General features: G+C 41.8%; 1 protein-coding gene across 3 annotated transcripts in view; it reads left to right on the forward strand.

The window, feature by feature from the left end:
* The first annotated feature begins 244 nt into the window (after positions 1–244).
* MYO1B (myosin IB) overlaps positions 245–20,797 on the forward strand; it is a 113,324-nt gene continuing 92,771 nt past the window's right edge. For 2 of the 3 annotated variants that reach the window (XM_075028018.1, XM_075028019.1), the window contains exons 1-2: positions 17,006–17,156; positions 17,746–17,779. In XM_075028018.1, coding sequence (XP_074884119.1) covers positions 17,012–17,156; positions 17,746–17,779 — 179 coding nt within the window. In that variant the 5' untranslated portion in view covers positions 17,006–17,011. Of the gene's footprint in view, positions 395–17,005; positions 17,157–17,745; positions 17,780–20,797 lie in introns of those variants that run through there. The other variant, XM_075028017.1, reaches the window with a different exon arrangement.

The following is a 20,797-nucleotide window of genomic DNA, read 5'->3' on the forward strand; positions in this document are numbered from 1 at the left end:
CACCCGGGGGCCCCGCCGCTGCACAGGGCGAGGCCGGGGCGGGGGCTGGATGCAGCCGGAGGGCGGCCGCTGCGGAGCTGCGGAGCTGCGGGCCGGGCCGGGCCGGGCCGGGCCGGGCCGCCCCCCCGGCGCGGGGAGCGGCGCCCGCCGGGCGGCGCTGCGAGGCCGGGGCGGGCGGGCGGGCGGGCGCGCGCTGCCGGGGCCGGCGGGCGGCGGCGCCTCCGCCCCTCGCGGGCGGGGAGGGGCCGGGGCTGCGCCCCGCTCCACTCCGCGCCGCGCCGCTCCGCTCCGCTCCGCTCCGCCGCGGCTTCGGCAGGGCAGCGTCCGCCGCCGGCTCCGGGCGGGAGGCGTCGGGCTGCCGCGGGACGGCGGGCAGCGCCCTTCGGCGGCAGAGGTACGGCTCGATCCCCCGCCCGCACGGCCGGCCCCGGCCCCCTTTGTTGTGCGGGACCGGGGGGCGGGGGGGCTGCGGGGCGCGGACCCCTGCGCCCCGGCCGGGCTCCGGCACCGGCAGCCCGGCGGGACGGGACGGGACGGGACGGGACCCGCCGCGCCCCCCGCGGGGATGGGGATGGGGTTGAGGGATGGGGTCGGTGCTGCAGAGGCTCGGGGGGGGGGTGGTGTTCGGCGCCGGGTCCTTGGCGAGGAGGGGGCGGCGGTGCCGGGGTCCGGGTGCCGAGCACGGGAACCTCGGCGCCTCCTGGGCGTCCCTTCCCGGGGCAAAACTGCGGCTTTGGGACGGTTTACGGGCGTTGTGGCTTTCGTTAGCATCTGGTGGATGATTGTGGGCTTCAGGCAGCTTAATTTAGGCACGAACGCTGGTGTGCACACACACAGAGATGGTCCGGATCTTACCCTTTAAAATAAGAATGTGCGTGTGTGCTTTTTCTGGAAAGAGACCGTGGCATCTGTTTCTTCTTGTCTAAATCACCGTCTGTGCACAGCTTCGCTTCATTCAAAAGAGCGGGCTTGGGTATGGGGGAGAGGGCAGGACCGTGGGAAGAGTGCTGGTAACTTGGAGCAGGATGATGAATTCCGCCGTCGGGAACTTTTGGAGAAGAGACTTGAGGAAGGGCTTTCTAGGGCACGGTCGTTGTCCCACAGAGCTTCCCGGAGGGGACGGCTTGGTGTGGCCTTCCAGCTAAGACCATCTGTCTGCGCCTGTGGAGGCCAAGGCTGTTGGGATTTGGTGTGGGACATCTGCTGCCGCTGTGTTTTGGGAAGGGCACGCCTTTGTTCCTCGGAGCGGCCAGACTGCCCCGTGCAAAGCAATGGCCATCCTAGCAGGGCCTGCAGGAAGCAAGGCCGGCGGTATGGTAATGAAGTGCATAGGTGCAGCGCTCGCTTGTCATGCCCACGGTACCTGTGTGCTCGTACAGCCGTGTGCATGCATGCTGTTTGCTTTTTTGAGTAATTTAAACCTTTGCAGTTTCAGATGAAGTGATTAAGTCAATTGCCATGTATTTAATCAGGACCACTATCCTAAAGGACAAATGTAACAGTAATGAAATAAAAGCTAACTACTCTTACAATGTATGTTGGAGAAGCTATATAAAATATATCCAGATTAGAAATTACCACTGGAAGATGTAAAGGTCAGGTAAAATGGCTGACTCTGCAATTTTAGTGTTGAATCATGAGTTTTCCATATCCGGCTGTCCTATTGTTAATTGTGAATTAAGGCTGGCAACAAGCTGCCCATCCTTCCCTGGATGAATCATCACTTTGTGAAGCCCTGTGTCAAAAACAAGGCTTTCCCCAAAACCGCGCAGTGTTAGGGAACAGAAATAGTTCGACCCATCTGTTAAAGTAGAGTTCAGTTCTTGGCCGCTTCTAAACATATTAAAGGTAATGATATTCTTCATGTGTTTTTATTTCCAGTTGTCCCAGGCCTGAGTTTAAGAATGTCTTTAATTTAGTGCTTAATGCAACGTGCTGCCTCTGGCTTGATTCTGTGTGAAGGTGGAATGGTTGCAGCATTCCCGTTATTCCCAGAGTAACATACAGTGGTCACCACTCATGTTGTCGTTTACCATCATGTAGCAATTACTGGTGCGTTAGGTTACCACAAGTTTCCCCCTGTCCTTAGGAAAGAAGATGTTTCTGAAAACACCTATGTGGTGTTAGGTGGCGTATTTGATGGACATCTTAAAAGCTTCTCACTCCGTATGGGCACCACAAATAGATTGAGTGCTCTGCAAGGCAAAGGTGAAAGAACTCGTGAAAGCATCTTAGATCACAGAAACTTGCCTTTTTTTCTTTCCTTTCTTTGTAAGAGACCTTGTTAAATCAGGTCTCTCTCTGAGGAAACGATGCCAAGGGACGGTAGTTTAATTTAGCCCTGTGTGTTAGCCCTCTCAAACGTTGTGCAAGACTTGATGTAATTCCCTTTAGAAGGGCAAATGTACATTGCAAGCCTACTAGTGCTTCTGGGGGAAGGGAAAATAAAAGTCTGGCAAGTGAGTGGAGGAAGTGGGAGAGAGAAATTGGAAACATAAGCAACCATTAATTTTTCCCACTGTGCACTCTTAAGAAACTGCTGGCAATATACTGGAGATACTCTGCCTCATGGAAGTGTCATGGACTTGCTTCGCATGATCCTCTGAGATCATCTAGTTTCTCTGAGCTCTGTGGGAACAGAAATTCCGCGTGTTGAAGTCTGATCTCATCTTCCTTCGGCAGCAGTAATAGCAGTGGCTTGGGAATCGGGGAGGAAGGTGAAGAAAGCGCAAGTGAGACGGTTTGGAGAACAGCTTAGTGCTTGTGTAGGCCAATCTGGACACTGTGTTTCCTCCTTTCACTTGCCCTATGTGGTCAGAGCTGGGACAAACGCTAATGTACCCGGCAAAGTTAAGTGCTCTGTCAGTGTGCTAAGCTTATTTAGTGCAACTCATGCATCAGACCATCCTATAAATCTTACCTTATATTTCATTCATCCTTTTTATTGTGCTAATGAAGAACAAACTGAAATGGAAAATGGTGACTTGAGTGATTGTATGCGTCAAGCTTGGGGAATTTCCTGAGTTTGATGAAAGACAAAAATAAAGGCTTTTTCCCTCCCCTAATAGCTATGTAGTTAGTTTTTTAAATTCTCACAGCCTTCTAAGTAGCTTCTCCTGTTTGTTGGGGGACTACTGGCAAAAAAATTTAGGAAGGCTGCGGTGGTGATGACCAGCCCTTGAGTCTGTAACCTGATCCACAGCTTTTTCTCTTCAACTGGGAAAGGAAGTAACAGCTCTTATTACATCCTTATGTAACCTCTCCATTCATATCCTTCAAAAAGAAGGAAACCAGAGCTTGATTTCTGATGTATAAACTAACATCAAGGCCTGCTTTGTCATAAAGAAGCAGTAAAGAACAACATTAATTTTCTTTTGTTTTGCAGTTCCTAGAATGATAAAAAAAGTAAAGATTTTTATTTTGTGCTGATGGGATAGTGGAAAGGGCTGCAGCTCTTTGTCATATGCTGTGAAGTAGCTGTTAAAGAGGGTACTGGAACTGCAACAAGGATCTTTTTGTGAATCTTTCCTGGTGGGCTTGAGCATTAGTCTCAAAACATTCACCCTTTACAGTTGTGCCTCAGTTTGCTTGTAGATTGTGAAAGCTTTGCTCTTTTGGTTTGTATGACTCCAGATTTTGGTGTCTGAACAAAGTGTGGAGACCAGGATCTCCTGGTTTTTTTGCTGCTGGACTTAACAGCAGGTGAGAATGGTGAGGGAAGAGGAAGGTGAGGTTCTCAAAACTTTTCCATGTCCTTTCACATATATATATATATACACATATATAAAAATAGACGAAAAAAGTAGAGTAGGTGTTTCTCCAAGTAGAATAGGTGTTTCTCCCTTTGAATAGGAGAAGTACTTCTGCTCACTGACCAAATAAAGGAAGACTTTCTGTGACCCTGTCTGGGTTCCCAGCTTCCATATCTCAGTAGGGACGTTAACTGTTTTCCACACTTTCTCATAATTTTTGCCTTAGGTCTCCTGCCAAGCTGTTATTTTCTCTAACCAAGTGGCCTCTTACCTCTTTACTTGCGTCTGGTACCTGTTGCCCATCCTCCAGAAGCCACTGGCGTATCGTGCTTGTTGCAATCATATCCTGTATCTGGGAGGCAGGTAACTGTGAAATGTGTGGCTTGATCCTCAGGGACCAGCCTGGCCTGTGACAGGCTCTTCTTCTAGTAGGGCTGGAGCAGAGTTTTTATGGTATGCGTGGCCATTTTCAGTGGCTTCTGGCATTTTTGATCCTTTGCTCTGTGTTCGAAGAAACTTTTAGTAAAACCAAGCAGTTTCTCACCTTTTGCTTACCTTTCTTTTAAGTAACTGTAGAGTCTTTTGAGTTGCTTGCAGACTCAAGATTTTAGACTAATATATCATCCAGCCGCAGGGCTAGAACCATCCAAATTTTCTTTTCCCATGCGAAGAGCTAGTGGCATAGCTTTTAGTGAAAATTGTGCAGACACTTAATCTTTTTGTCTCTCCTAACTCATTGTTACTGGGAAACTTCCCATTTGGTATCAGTAATTAACTTGTGTCCATTTCTGGATATATTTGAAGTCTGCTAGCAAAGTCACTGTGGTGATGAAGATGTTTCAGTGTGAAAGACTGAAGTTTTAAAATACAGTTTCAGAGATGAACAAGAATTATCAAGTCCCCTCTTCAGATGCAAACCAGTTGGGGAATCCTTCTGTGCAGACAGTATAGCAGGAGTAAGGGACCCCAGAGGCAAGAGCAGCATCCTTTTCTCTCCAGTGGAAAATGTACGCACACACATATGTAATGCACATGCTAAAGCTCCAGCCTTTGGGATGAAAGCAGTCGAGAGGTGGCCTCTAGCCTAAGTAGCCAGATTTAATGTTTCAGCGGAGAAGCTGAAGGCCCAAGATAAGGAATCCAAATATGCCTTGTCCCTGACTTTGTGCAGTGCTGCCTCGGAATTGCTTTGGTGAGGGTGTACTAATAAACTTTGCCTTGTTCTCCCTCTCTTGTAGAGGCAGCAGTCCTTACGAGAGTCTTATATTAGCAGAAATCCTTACACTGTTGGGCAAGAGGATCATGAAAAGAAAAGATACCAGGAAGAAAGAAAAGGCATATAGGAAGTAGAAAAAGAGGAGATAATTATGAGGAATAGGTGCCAAGTAACAGAAGGGTTGGTGGGTGCTGTACTATCAGAAATACTTGCTGTAGATTTCCTTATTTTCTAAATACAGCAGCAAGGAGATACTCATTTTTCCCTACTGTCAGCAGAAAGCAGTTTTTAAAAGTTTGTGACCACAGCCTCTGGTCAGCATTGGTACAAGTTTCCTGGGCCCACAAATATGCCCTGTATGCGAGCTCTCTTCCTTTTTGCTTTCTGCTTCTTTTTCTGTAATTTGCCTTAATTTGCATAGTTTGTATGCTCTAAAGTGCTACTGGGGGTACTTTGAATTAGGAATAAAAATAATTAAACTACAGGATTTACTACAATGGAAAGAAAAACAGGTAGAGAGCAGTCACATCCTGAAATGTTTCTACTCTTTTGTATGTATTTTCTTTAGGGATTCTGTTCTTCCTCGTGTCTGCAAGAGCATACAGGTGTTTGAGTATCTTTGTAAAGACTAGGCCTTAAGGTAACCAGTTTTTATGCGCAAAGGAGCATATGTAATGTCCTGATACTGTGCTTTAATCTTTTCCACTGACCTTTGAAGACCTGCACGAAGTTTGAAACGAGGAAACCACTGAGTGGTAAACTGTTGAATTCTGTATCTTGGGAAAGCATGACCAAAAGAGGTTGCACATTCTTTCTGTATTTTAATGCCTTTGTGTTAAAACGATTTGTAGGACAGTTAAGGGTGTCCTTTTAGATCAAAGAGGTATCCTTAAAGTCCTTGTTGCATAAGGACTGTTTGGATGGCACAGTAACGAGAAGTTAGTTCTGCTCTTCGGAGAGCTGTTGAAGGGAGTGAAGTTGGTATTAATCCTCTCCATTGTTCCTCGGCGGAAGCAAGCAAGCAGCTTACCAGAGGAGCACTGGTGGCGCTGGCTGAGAGATGAAGATGTGCCATTTCTTCTGGGACTCTGGGGACCAGTTAACCATCCACCAAATAGCTTTGCTAGAGAGCTTTGTGTTCGAGGGAGGAGAAAAAAGCTTTTTCTAGAGAAGCTCATGCTTATCCGATGTGAAAGAAGGAATACCTGGGATCTCTAACTTGCAGCAGGAATACCAGCTGCTCTACCTTTTCATCAAGAGAGGCTCGGAGAGAGGTCAGAAGGAAGATAGTAGGGGTTGAAAGGCAGATTGCTTTGGGGGAGTGGTTAAACCTACAGCTAAACCAGTAACCAGTTTGTTACTTGAGTGTCTGGAGACCCCTCCTAATTTTTAGGTGTGAGAGTAGGTCTGTGGCTGATGGAGCAGTCAAGCTCAGTCGTGCAGGGTGAACTAGGGAAGTGCTGATTCCAGGTGAAACTTTGGAGAAGGAGAAAGAGTAGTGGAGGGGGTGAAAATGAAAATTAATCCCTCTCTCTCTCTGAAGGAATATTCCTGGTTGTGGTGAGGAAATACTACTGCCACAATGTACCAGGAGTCCTCTGTATAGCCTTGGTTAACTCTGCTCAGCAAAGATGGGCTGAAATAGGAGTCGGAGCAGAGAAGGGCTATTGAGATGGTCAGGGGGATGGGGAAGCCACTGAGAGGAAAACGAGCAATACTGGCTATGGTTTATTTAGAATGAGGACCATGATATGATTCTCTGTAAATATTTTCCTGGGAGGGAGAAAACACATTTAAATTTAAAACCAAAACAAAACCCCAATAGCATTAGCACAAGCAAGTAGTGGATTTTAGCTGACCAGGAATGAATTTAGGCTAGAAATTAGGCACACTTTAGGAGCAATTTCTCATGAAACATTAGAAGTCTGAAAAATTGCACTCTGGAGTAGTGCAGTATAGTAGTCATGATTGTATGATACAGTAGTTTTGGCACCAGTTTCAAACATACAGAACAGATATAGCTATTATTGCCATTGTTCAGTTCACAGAGTGTCAGGCTGCGGGAGTTAAAAGGGCTCTGGAGATTACCTTCAGTGATCAAAGAGTGCAAGGCTGTGTTAAAACAAAGTTCACTCCAGGAGAAACCCTGGAAAATCTTTTGGCAAACAAGGGTAGAGCTGGAGCTCCTTGTACCTTGTAACAGGTTTCTGACACAGGGGAAGCTTGCCTGTATCTCATGTGAATAGATCTTTTTGCTTCCTAAAACTGCCAGATGATAGTTCTCACTGAAACAAAGCGAGGGAAAAGTCAGTACCTGTGAGCGTACGTTGAGTTTGTCTGCCGTGAGACTGGCTGTTTTCCTTCTGTGGGAGGGAGGTGCTTTCTGTTGATGTTTTGGGAAGGTGTCCCTCTCTAAATCTGCGAAGTGTTACATTTTATTTGGAAGTGCCTTTGTTTATCATGCTAGATGTTAATAAAAACACTGTCTGCTGGCTTCTAACATCACGGACAGCTGGACAAGAGTGATTACTGTGTGTTGAAATGCACCTTCTTGAACTGCTCCTATTCTCTGAGATATCTCTTTTTAAGAGATACACAGGAATAGCTGGAGATACCTTGATTTACAAATTGATGACTTTTATCTTGTGATTTCAGGTGTCCTACTGAAAATGGCTGTTGAGAATGAAAATGACAAAACTGTGGATATAGTTCAACACTTGAGACAAGCAAACATGTCTAAACAGTACACATAATTCCTCTAAGCCTCCTTTGCCCTTAAATAGATGCTTTTTTAGCTTGGGTTTGGGCAAATTGTGCTTCCTCTTCCTGCAACACGTCCAAATTTTTTCATTTTCTCCACCTCCTTTGCTGTTCATTAAAAATAGCAGTGTTTTACTGAAGAGAAATTGATGTGCAGAATAGACAGTGATGGAAAATTGTAGGGTGAAACCTTGCACTGTTCTGTTACCTTGGCAGCTAGTCCTGGGAGAAATGGTACTAAACGAGTCTGACTTCCTGCAGGTTTTTTGTCTCTTGTGACAGATTGACTTGCAAAGAAGCAGTAATTTCTATTTGAAGCTTTTCTGTGGCTAGGGAATTTTGTGGAGCCATTCTTTCTGCCGTGGCTCTGTGGTACTTAATAAGGTGTTTGTTCTCCTTGCAGCCCATGTCTCTGATGGGACACTTGTGCTCAGATCTCTTCTCCTGCCTGCTTTTACAGATGCATGGAAAATTAGCTATTCTGTTGTCCTTTACTCTTCTGTCTGAATGAAATTCAACATTAGGCATGTATGAGAGAGTAGACGCATAGAGCAAGACATGGACAGCTAGCATGATTTGTCTTATTTTTATAAAACACTAGGCTAAAAACTTTCCAAATATTATTTACAAATATATGACAGTGAGGTTTCCAGGAGGGTGAAATTGCAACAGGTAAGAATAAGTTACCTGGGGTAGTGTTTGGGTGACTCCTTTTTCTTCTGTTTTAAATAGAAAAGGAAAGTGAATGGTGTGGAAATACTCAGTGCTTTCAGCCATGCAAATTTTAGCTTTACCCAGATTTTTACTGCTTGGAATAGAACGTGGGTTCATGGAAACTTGGACCTTGCCCTGTGGGTAACTCTGTGAGTGCGATGGTGTCTGCCAGCTGCTCTAGGAGTTACGGGTATGCTCAGTTATCATGGGTGGCTTGGTGGGTAGATAGGGGCACAAGCGCCTCTTCTGGGGTCTGGATTTCCTGAAGCTCCTGATCAGCTTTGTGTTTGTCCATGCCAGTTTTAAGTCTGGTTCAGTGACTGCCCTGATGACTTTCTGTAGCTGCTTTTACTTCTGCAGTTGGCTGCTGAGTGAAGCTGCAGCGTTACCTGTTCTGTTACTGCATATTCTGCATATCTTCAAGGCTTATCACCAACTGCTTAACAGGCAATGCACACAAGCATTTGAGGAGATTAGTGTGTATTCTGGTATTTTAACCCTGTAGTATTAAGACATCTCTTATTACCTACCTTACTGACATGATATAAATTGGTGTTCACTCCAGTTGCCCTGCCATAGATTTCTTTTGCCTGTATCAGGGATGTGTGGTGCATGTGCTGACTGGAGGAAAGCAAGGCTTGCTCTCTGGCCACGTGCTTGTGTGGAAGGGAAAGTAAAAATCCCATTATAATAAAAGTATAAATGAAAGATCCAGATTACACTGGATTGCTGAATCGCTCCCAAAGGAGTGAAACCTCAGTTGAAAGAAATGTTTTGACTTTGTGAGGGCTGGTTGTTTTTAAGTAGTATTTTGTGAGGATCTGCTACTGCGTGATCTTTTGAGCGTAAGCTCTGGTGTGGTAGCAAGCTACTGGTGTGTGACATAGAACAAACAAAAAAGATGCCCCAAAATAAATAAGTGCTGCCTTGGTTTTTGTGCCCCTGTTCTGCAACAGCTATGCAAACATAACCTTTGGATTGGGCAGGATCCCTAAAAATTGGCAGAAAATTTTAAGCGGCAGCTTGAAAGATGAAGGTAATCAGTTTAAAAGGGCACCCCCGCTTAATGGAGTTCAGATATCCAGTAGTAAAAGCTAATTTTTGTGGGTTTGGTTTGGTTTTGTTTGGGTTTTTTTTTGAAAGAATGAGGGTGTTTTCTTTGTGTTCATGTTCTGTACTGACAACTTTTTAAAAATCATGTTGTCTGAAGAACACTGTCAGTCTGCAATCTAATTCTTTCGTTTAGGGGATGAAGGCAGGACGTTTGACAGCTTTTGGTTTTGCAGTCACATTTTGCTCCTTATTTTGAAAAAGATTCAAGAGAATCTTAACAATGTATGTGCCAAAAAGAGACCCCCTTTATTCCTGAGTATTTTATCCCTTTCTGTAGATGTGGAATGATTATAAAACTCCGTGGTTAGGCAATGACTTAAGAAAAGCCTCAATGTAAGAAACCACCATGAGTCCTGTTTCTGCTGAAGTCAGTGGGAATTTAACCAGAATTTTGGACTGCAGACAGCCTTGTTAGTGAAGAGCTATTTCCAGATGCATTGAAAATGCCCAAGGTGTTCTCCCAATTAAACAGAAGTAATTTAAAAAAACAAAACAACTGGCTCCAGAATAACCATTTACAGAAAAGGCTACTCCACACCTATAATCTTTGAAACCTGTCAATATAATCCAAAATGTAAAGGCACCTTTGCAGGGTAAAAAGAGAGTGCTAAACATCTTTTGATTATTTTAAGACTGTATTTTAGCAGGTGTTAAAGAAGGGTGCCTTAGCAATATTGAAGGACACAAATGTTTTTCCCCAAACCTAGCATGACTGTATGACCAACCCAGATGAGTTAAAGCAAGGCTGCAAGTTGACTTAGGAAGTAGATCAACCCCTGAGTGCAATTACTGGTGGCAGTTACTGTGTTGTGGTTGCAAAATAATTATTAGAAGTAATTTGAAAACTTGTACTGCTGGGAGTATAAAGTAGAAATAGTAGAATAGATATACCCCACGGTCTCTTACAGCAGGTAATATCCATGCTAATGTTACTCAAACTAGTATGCAAAAGTAACAGAAATTAGCTTTAGAGAAATGCAAACACAGCCCCTCACTCCCTCCCCCAAGCTCATGTATTAGTCTTTTATTAGAGAAGAGAAGGAGGGCAAAGCTGTATCTTCTGCATAAATGGCTCAAGTTATTTTGTTTTTGTGGTGAGGTGCTGTGCGCCTTTTACGTGACAGGAGAGTGGTATGTAGTCTTGTCAGAAAGGATACAGCCAGAGGCACGAGAGGCATCTTTCTCGCTTTTGGGGGATTAATGACAAATAATTACTGCTTAATGTAGATTGTAACCAAGCTGATGTAAAAGTAAAAAAGCCCACCCCAAACCCCCAACAAAACAAAAACCCCAACGATACCCCCCCCAACAAACCCCAAAGAACTCCAGCAACAACAACCAAACCTCTCCCTTTTGCATTTATAAAGGACCCAAGTCCTGTTAATGAAGAAAGTTTCAGCCGCTGTTTATGTCAGTGGGAGATAATGTCCCAGCGAACATTTTGTACATGTCCTAATGAAGTCTAATTATTCCACTATCAGTTTTTCTAAACTGCAGTTAAGCCTCCGTTGTTAAACTACTAAAAGATGATAGTGCTTCACGTGGTTGCAGCTGTTTGTTCAGCAGTACTTTAAGTGGCCAGTTTCTTTCTTGAAAATTACCCAATCTTTAGCTAAATGCATGGCGTTTGGTAGCAGGAGCCAGCAGAGTGTTCATTCCTCCTATGGGATTCTGCTGGGCAAATCTTCTGTCATCTAAATTGCAGTCACTGGTGCGCAACTCTGTCCTAATCTGATGTTGCTAAAGAGCCGTTCCCATTTAGCTGATGCTGAATGCAAACATTCCTGCAGTCCTAACGCAAATATACTCTGTAATGCTGCATTTTACTTTTGTAATTCACCAGAGCTGTTTGTTGCTAAGTACTCAAGAAATTTGTACATGTGTGATGTTAATGCCTACAGAAAATAAAGAGAAGTTGTGCAGGGCTTTCAAATAATAGCTCTTGCTTGGTAGGTAAGATGTGGGAAGCATTAGCTCATTCAAAAGCCCCAAATTATAAACTTTTTCAGTTTGGACAACACTGATTTGTTGAGTAGGACTGTGGGAGGAAATGGAATTTAGAAGATATTCAGACATTGGCCAAACCAAAAGAAAAGATGGAGAGTCAGAGGAAGCATTTTAGTTTGAGTGTGCTTTTACTGCCGTTGCAATTTCTATTAACACTCCTTCCTGCAATCTGTCAGGTTTCTCAATTCCATTTTCTTGCAGGAAGAAATCGTGGGCTGCAACATCACGCTGTTTTCTGCACGCTCTTTTCTTCAGCACGTTGATGGTGCCCGAGCAGCATCTGTGAGCAGTCACAGCTGGGCAGAAGGGTGCAGGTGTTCCTAGCAGACAGTGGCCAAGCAGCAGACAGAAAATGCTGGGTGCGCTGTTCCCCTGTAGCATCCAGAGACTAAAAAGTTAGGGTGTATGGAGGGAAAGCAAAGATTTTCTTTGGATGATATCAATGTTTTTTCATAGAGGCTGATGTCAGGAAATCTAGCTTTGAGTGAAAAGGACGCTATGATAGTTCAGCTGCAGGGTCTGCCTCAGTTTACCTGGTGAACCAGCACAAGCTGATCCAATGAACTTGCGCCTTCTGGGCATCAGTCAGAGGCCAGTGATTTGTAGGGTTTGTTGGGCAGCAGAACAGGATGAATTTAAATCCTGCCTCTTGATAAATTGGTACTTAACGCTTGTCATGAGTAGTACAAGATGGCTGTAGTCCCTCTTAGTTTTGTTTTGTTCAGGTAATGACACTGTCCCCCTAACTGCTTTAAGCAGCAGTGGCCTGTTAGTGTCCCTGCTCTGTGTGGGCTGATTTCTCCTTGACAGAGAAAAAAGGGAACGAGTGGGCAAGCATAATTACAGCCTGATGGGGGCTCAGGATCAGACCTGGAACATGAAATCAGTTTGAACTCCGATTTTGAATTACTGATGTTGCAGGTTGTTCCATTAACTCTTATAAAAGAAAAAGGTGTTTATTTTCGACAGTGAGTAGGTGGTAGTGAAATCAAAGGCTTGCTTTTTGTTTGTTTGTTTTTTAATAGTCAGAGCTTGAAGCATATGTGAATATATCTATTGTGTCAATTTTGATGGTAGGGAAATTGTCCTTTTGCTGCAGTGTCACAAAAGAAGAAAAACAAGCCACCTCTGCAGCCAGTGATAATTCCAGTGCAGCAAAGGCAAATGTGTGCGACTGCACATCTGTAGGAAGCTGCTGACAATTGTTGCTGTTTTACTGTATGAGGGTGATGTGGAAAACCTTGGACGATTCCCTAACATGCTGTATGCCAATAATGGGGTATTACTTCATTTCCCCCTTAGAGAATGTGTGAACTTAATTGTACAAAGCTTTTGGGGTTTTGCCTATTCTCTGTATCATCTTCTATTTATAGTTTTCATTAGCTGTTGTTTCAGACTGGCTGATAAGACTGCTGTGGCTGTGGAATAGTGTAATTTTTAATTTGCCATCCTTGTGGCCAAAAGGGACAAGAAGATTTTATATTCAACTGGCCTAGCTGGATGGCAATCCCAGGCATTGCAAATAGTAGATACAACAGTCTGTTTTAAAAGGCTACATGTAATGTGGGAGCGTATGTGTAAAAGCATTTTACAGATGTAGCATGCCCAACACTTCTCCCGAGCATGTTATCCAACATAAAACAGATCAAGCTGTGAAGGATTACTGAATAATCTTTATTTTTCTGAGAATGGAAGTGTGTTGAAAGTGTTCTCACTCCATTGAATTAAGGCCTAGATATGAGACCAAAGTGAGGATGAGCAGATTTGACAAATGACTAGAGAGAGGGGAGATGTTCTGAAATGCTGCCGATGTTTGCCTTAGGGATAAGAAAGGTAAATTTGGGAGAAGACTCAAGCAGTAAGTGGGTGTGGGTGGGAGAGATCAGGGAATGTTTGAGGAAGAATCTGATTTGCAGACTGCAAGTGTTAGAAGAATTTTGGGGTTTTTGCTGAGCTAATTTGTTGCTATATTAATAATTTGCAGCTGTAATCTTTAAACAGCACTTGTTTTTCTTGATGTCAAGAGAATGAGATGTTGCAGTCACAAAAGCAAGGTATTAGGTAAATCAAGGGAGTACCACTTATATTTTTAGGTTGTTTTTTTATGAATTATATAATATTATATATTAAACAATTTATTATTGTTTTTTATGTTGTTTATGAATTTGCAGTTTGAAATTACAGCACAGTTCAAATAGAGCCTCACAGCGGTACCTCCATCCACCTTCCCCCATTCAGCAGTCTTCATTTGAAAATCACTAATTGTGTCCTTTTAAAGGAGACAGCCCATTCTGGTTCTTTCCTTGAACATAATTTCCTGTTTGCCGGTGTTTATTTACTCTTTCTCACCAGCACAGCTGTGGTTTCAATCATTGCTGATCTCTCAGGCACTGGGAGCATGTTTTGGTCCCATCCCTCTCTTAGTTCTGGTTCTTGAGAAACATTCGTCTTTTTGAAGGTGCATGAATACATGTATAGGTAGAAGCTGCTTACTTGTATGTACTGTTCTCCAAATTGCGGTGAGCATGCTGTCACCAGCACTGATGGGAAAAGATTTACAGCTGCAAGGCAACTTTGAATATATGGCAAATAACAAATACTTGGACATGGATTTGGATTGCGTTTCTGAGCTTAGTGACATGTTGCTAAAAATCTTGACTGAAGTTTAGTCTTGCAATGTAGGAAGGGTTTGCTTTTTTTTTTTTTTTCTGTGTACTGTGCTGATTTTTGAGTGGTTTTTTTTAAAAGCTACTTTTAAAATCAGTATTTGGTATTTTGAAAGTGCTGTATATATTGATCTTCTATTAAATTCTTCTAGTAGATTGAATTCAGTTATTGATTAAATTAAGTCTAATTGTTTAATGTATGTTTAAACATTGTTGGCTTTTCTTAACAGTGCTTTTTTCCCCCACTTGTTACCTTAGATAGGCAACCAAATTATCCCACGAGCTTGCCGGGTTTTCCTTTGTTGTTAGCTAAACCAGAGCAGGGATTATGACTGGATTCCACCAAAGTGGGGTCTAACAACATTGGTATGGCAGAATACTCTTGAATCATACATCAGTGTATGAGGTAATCTTTAATATTTTGCAAAGGCTAAGCTATTGCCAATGATTTTGAGAATTCAGTGTTAAACAAGATGTCTAGGCATATTGTCCAATTTTTTCATGACCTATGTTTCTAATATTTTCTAGCTTGCAAGTTAATGGAAATATTTTAACCATAGTATGATGTTAAATTATTGTGGAAAAAAGCAAGCTGAAAATTAAACTTTGACCATAAAATTGAACTTTTCAAATATATTGATAAATTAATATTTGTATACAACTTTCTGCTCCTGCTTTTAGTAGTAGATACAGTGTCTTTGTGCACCTCTTCTACAAAACGTGCCTCTGAGCTTGGGAATAGATGATTGTTCTTGATGGGTTTGGCTGCTCTTGGTCTTGAAATTCCCAAGCAGTGATGCGTGAAATGTGGTAGGTGGTATGTAATTTCACAATGGTAGATGAGGTATGCTACTTAGAACTTAAATTTTAGGTTGAACTTGCCCATATTAGGATTTTTATGTTGGTTTTTTCTTTTTTTTGGCTACAAACCCAATATTTAATAAGTTTCATACTTGAGAAGGACTTCATTTTGGAAGGCTGAAAAAAAAATGGAGCAGTAGTTGATGTATGGGAAGTAATTAGGTCACTGAAACAAGACTGGTACTTTAAAGAATTTGTCTTAATGGCATGCAGAAGTTGAAGTAATACCTCTGAAAAGATTTTGTGAATGTATAAAATCTTTTTGGTAATTCAGAGAGGTGAACTTTTAAGAATAAAAGTATTTTTCTCTACAGAAATATTTGTCCAGTGTTTTTGTTTAAAATAAATGCTCCTTTGTTTGTTTAGCAGAGTTGACTCAGCTTTGGTTGGTTACCGTAGTTCAGCAATGGTTTTGCATTTCCATGTGAATTTCTAGTAATTCCCAGGCTTGGTTCAGGTTTTGGGGATCTTCTTGTATCACTTCCGTTAGCTGCCTGTGGAGCTGCGCTTCTCTTCGTTGAATTTGGAAGAACATCAAACACAACTTAAGTCTTGATCTAATATCCCTCAAATGTCACTTACTGCTCAAAAAATCAAATAACATGTAGTAACGCAGTGGCTGTGGACAGAAGCAAGAGATAACTAATTTAAAACGAGTAAAGCCTTTTATCTGATGGATAGCTACTATGGCAAGTCAACGCTGATTGTATAAGGTAATAGCTGTTCAAAGGCATTTTGAAAAAAAAGAAGAAATATTTAGAATTAAAATATGTTGCAGTGATAGGGGGAGCAAGGACAGCCTCACAGCATTTCGTAGCTGAGAGGTTACAGCTGACTGGTAAAGTTCAGCTGTTGTTCTGTGTAGCTGTAGCTGTGCAGTAGCTGGTCCTTGGTTTGTGTTGTCAGCAAAGTTGTTCTCTCACCTCTGCTTCCCAGTTTGTGGGCCGCCACTGCTAATATGTTCATTTTTCAGTCTCGTCATGAAAGCTGAAAGCAGTCACTGTGTGCCTGGAGTTCTTGAGGAGCTCAGTTAATCTTCTCTAAAATTTGGATTGGAAGGATAAAAGGCTGGGAGGATCAAATAGGTGTTGAGTTTTGGCCTGACCTTGACGACTTTGTCTGAATTACTTCCTTTATCAGATTTGATTATTTGTTTGATCCTGGTCCCCTGTTTAAGGCCGGCTTCTGCCTTTTGCTGCTCCAGTTCTATAGATGCAGTCTTTCCTATTGTCAGCGGGATTGTTGTTGCCCTATGAAAATGCTCCCTTAAGCAATAAAATTACAAATAAATCCATAACTTGATTGAGTCTGGTTAGGAAATGAAGTAATTTGGTAGCCTCACGTTACCAAGAGCAGTTCTGTACTGGAATATAGGCACTCTAGAGTACAGGGTTTATTGATTAAAATAGAAAAGTGTGGGTTTTGTCTCTGAGTGGGTTCACTTAGTTGGTTTCAATTTAAAAGTTGATGGAGTTGGAGAAGTACAAGTAAGGGTGAGAAAGAAATTCAGATTCGGGTATTGGCAAGTTTAAACCCTAATTTGATACAGTGGAGATCTTGATGAAACTTTTGATAAAACTTGGGTTTGCGTACACTTGAACACTGTGTTGAAGTCGTCCAAAACATCTGGGTGTGGTGCCCACTGGAATCTTCATTTGGGTTTCTTGCAGTTTCATATTTAATGTATAGTGGACCAGAAAGCATTGTTGACTGTTAGAAGTTAAATTTTTTGAATTGTGTGGACTACCTGGGTAGACAGAATGACTTTGAGAATGTTCCTTGGAAAAACAATTTTGAAGTAGTGTCATTTGATGAGTTTTTAACTTGTATTTCTTAAATAGTATTACTGAATAATGCCTGTGAATAATCAGAATAATTTTGAGCTTTTTGTTTTATTCTTGTTTGCTTCTTGGCAGGAGAAAATGGCGAAAATGGAGGTCAAGACGTCACTTTTAGACAACATGATAGGAGTGGGAGATATGGTTCTTTTAGAGCCACTTAATGAAGATTCGTTCATCAATAATCTGAAAAAGCGCTTTGATCACAATGAAGTATATGTGAGTATATGTTAACAAATAACATCCTAGGAGGAGCTATGTTGTCTTTCTTAAAATATGTGTTTATTTATAAGGATACACATAGACTGAATGCCTGAACATAATCTATTGTATTAGGGGTATTTTAAACCTTACTTGTGCTGTAGTCTTTCCTGTACTGCATTGTTTGCATTTGATCTTTTCCATCTGGGATATTTTTCCTTTTTCTTTTTTCCCATTCCACAACATGATGGACCTCTGATTTTCATAAAAAAAACAGTTCCAGAACTGATGATGACAGTAACTTTGATGCTCCTGTTGTCAGAGGACATTGCAGTTACAAATAATTCACTTACAGGGAAGGCACTTCCAGGATATTAGAGCAGGTTGATGTAGAAACAATACATGCTTGGAATATGCTAGGGCTAGCTTAAATGTTGCTTGCTATCTTTGATTTGCAAAAACGTTGTGTTTATTAGAATGGTTGGATTTTAAACTAGAAACAATGAGCTTGAATATACGTGGAAGTAATCAAAATCTTCAGGCATATTAATCTCTGAGTGATGATCAATAGGAGAGATGTTGTGAACTGACAGTTGAAACACAGGCAGGGAATGAAGGGAAAATTGTGATTCCAGTTAAGCCTTTCATTTCCTGCTTCATCTCTTTTCCATTTTTGTTAAAATGCGCACAGTATTGTATCTGTTGTACTGCTGAGGCTGTGTGAACATAATGACTTGTAGAGACTTTCCAAGACTGCTGGTGAAAGATAAGTTTTTTAAGAGTAAAGCTGGAATATTTAAGCCAAAGTGTAACTATGATCTGCAGGCAATTGTGTCTGCAGCTTATTACAATCAAATAGATGTGTTCTGTACTTAATTATAACTTAGCCCTCCCCCCCTTTTAATTTGTAGTGTGACTGTTGTTCCTTCTTGCTAAGCATTTGAATCTTTGTGGTTTCATTATAACCTTTCCTTTCCAACCTCCAGTATGGGAGGATCTGTGTTATTTTTGTTTGCTTCTATCCCTTAGTTATAGTCTGTGCTTTTGTACCTCTGCTGTTCATTGTCTGCCACATCTTTTTTCCAGAGTAATTTTCCTACTCAACTATGCCTGTTCCTTTTTCTGTAGGCATTAGCTTGGTAATATACAGTTGCACCTATCTGCTATTGTATCACCTCCACCTATTTGCTCCTTAAGTTTGGACTGACAATTTAAATTAACCAGAAAATTAAAATAAGACAAGTACTCTCAGGATCCATTAAAACCTTATTGGAGAAGAAACCAAAATTATTTTGGTTGGAAAGACTTGGAAAGACTTCTTCCACAATGGTTAAAAAAATCTTCCTAATGCCTTTACATTTCCAAAAATTTATGTCTTTAATTTTCCTTGTTCCTTGAAGATATAGTCTATTCCCTCTTGATAACCATTAGAGATTGATACAGGCAGGCAGATATCAGACTCCTCTTTGCTGCTTTTTCATCCAGATTCTGGCAAGTCCTCCATATTCAACAGCTGCAGTGGCTGGCTCTTCTGGGATTCAGAGTTTTTTTCAGTCAGTAGCTTGTATAATTAATGTTTTTCACGTCAGTTTTAGGGTTAAATCTATGTTCCTAATACCTACAGAAAAAGTGGGTGATACTGAATCATCTCATTCCACTTTAGCTTAAGAAAATATGAAGGATAAAAGAAGAAGAGGGAGCTATTTGCCTAGAGATTGAAGAAGAAAGTACTACCTTGCCCAATTTTGGGGTCATACCTGAAAGTTTTATTTAAAGCATTAAGGATAGAAATGTATCATGTGAGGTTACCCCAGACTACACAGTCTCTTAAGAAGGATTGCTGTAAGTCACATGGATTTCTCAAGTGTTTTGGTTTTCATTTTTTCTTTTGTTTGTTTTGTTTTTACTGTAAACTACTATGGATTGCAAAGTATTTAATTAGATGTTTCTACTTAATTTGGACTGGATAGCTTTTTCTTGAAAGAAATCAGTTTGAATGACAAATGGGTAATGTGTTTTATTTTTATCTGCTATTACATGCTAGCTGACAACCATGTTCAAACACACAGTTCTTTGAGACAGTGACAGTGAAGCATGTATTTCCCCCAGTTTTGGATTCAGCTGGGCACTGACATGCAATGTAATTAGCTGTATTATGTGCTTTGGCAGGTGATACAAGGTGTCACTTTTCCCTAGCAATGTAGGATCCTTTGTCTTGCAGGTGGGAAAGCCTACTACTTAAACATGCTCTGCTGAGAAGTGTGAACTGCTGCCAAAACAAAAGTATTTTTTGTTGGGTTTTGGTGTTTCCCCCTCCCCCCCAAATTGTTCCCTTGTAGTTTGTTGCACTATCATTTACCCTTTTTATCTCCAGGTTTGTTTGATCATGTGATTTATGTTTTTTTAAGGTCTTACAAGTACGGTTTGTGAAACCACACTATGAAGGCAAAATGTTGCAGATCTTTGCAAGTATCAAAACATTGACTACATCAGTGGTGGAAAGAATAGATGTTTATGTCTCGGCCACATGCTGCTACCAAGTGTACAAATTAGTTAGTTTGTGATGCTGCATGGTTTTATTTACCAAATCACCTGAGGAAATTACCTCCTTTCCGTATCAGTTGAGTTCTGCTGCCCTACAAATTTCATGCCACTGTTACATATTTTAGAAAACTTTTAAAACAGTAACAGTTGGTTGTTACCATGAGCACCATTCCACGTTAATTTTCAAGTGCAAACTCTTCTCTCCCTTCTCCTTACTGGCACCCGCTCTCTTTTCCCCAAACTTCACTCATGAAAACTACACTTTGCGTTTCTGTTTTAGGCTCAGATGAGCACAATGAAGCCTTTGTTACATCTGGAAGTAATGTTGGTTTTACCACGTAAAATCCGTAGTTTGCGTGCTATCCTGGGGAACCCAAACCTGGCTATTAAAGAGCTACTGTTGGTGCTTAACAAAGACTGTAGATTTCTTCAGCTCTGACAAGTTACATACACAAGTTGACCTCTCAGGATCCTTTCAGAGGGCAGTAGGAGTGGATTTGTCCCTTCATGGCTGAGTTGTGGGATTAAGTTCAGCCTTCATGTTAGTGCTCCATTGTAGGCATTACCAAAAGTTGCATCCAAGTTTAAAAAACTAAGTCAAACTGAAGCCATATGAATGGTTTGAAATGTTTCTACAGCAGTAAATGAGGGCTTACTTAACATCAGTTTCTAAGCAGCTTCCTGTAGACTGATGGCTGTCTCTGTGCTACATGTTAGTTTTAAAATGGAGTTGCAGTTATAACCTTCAGAAGGGTTTGTTGTGAGGTATGAGACCTGTAACACGGATAGCTTTTGAAATGCTGTAAAGTTGGCCAGACGTTGCAGAATTGTGTTAGCCAGTCTTGGTAGGTAAACCAACAAAGGGGGCTTATAAGAAAGATGTGGACAAACTTTTTAGTAGAGCCTATTGCGTTAGGACAAGGGATAATGGTTTTAAACTAAAAGAGGGTAGATTTAGACTACATATAAGGAAGAAATTTTTTTACAATGAGGGTGATGAAACACTGGAACAGGTTGCCCAGAGAGGTGGTAGATGCCCCATCCCTAGAAATACTCAAGGTCAGGTTGGACGGGGCTCTGAGCAACCTGATCTATTTGAAGATGACCCTGGTCATTGCAGGGGGG

Source organism: Buteo buteo, chromosome 5 (genome assembly GCF_964188355.1).
Source record: "Buteo buteo chromosome 5, bButBut1.hap1.1, whole genome shotgun sequence".
Taxonomy (NCBI): domain Eukaryota; kingdom Metazoa; phylum Chordata; class Aves; order Accipitriformes; family Accipitridae; genus Buteo; species Buteo buteo.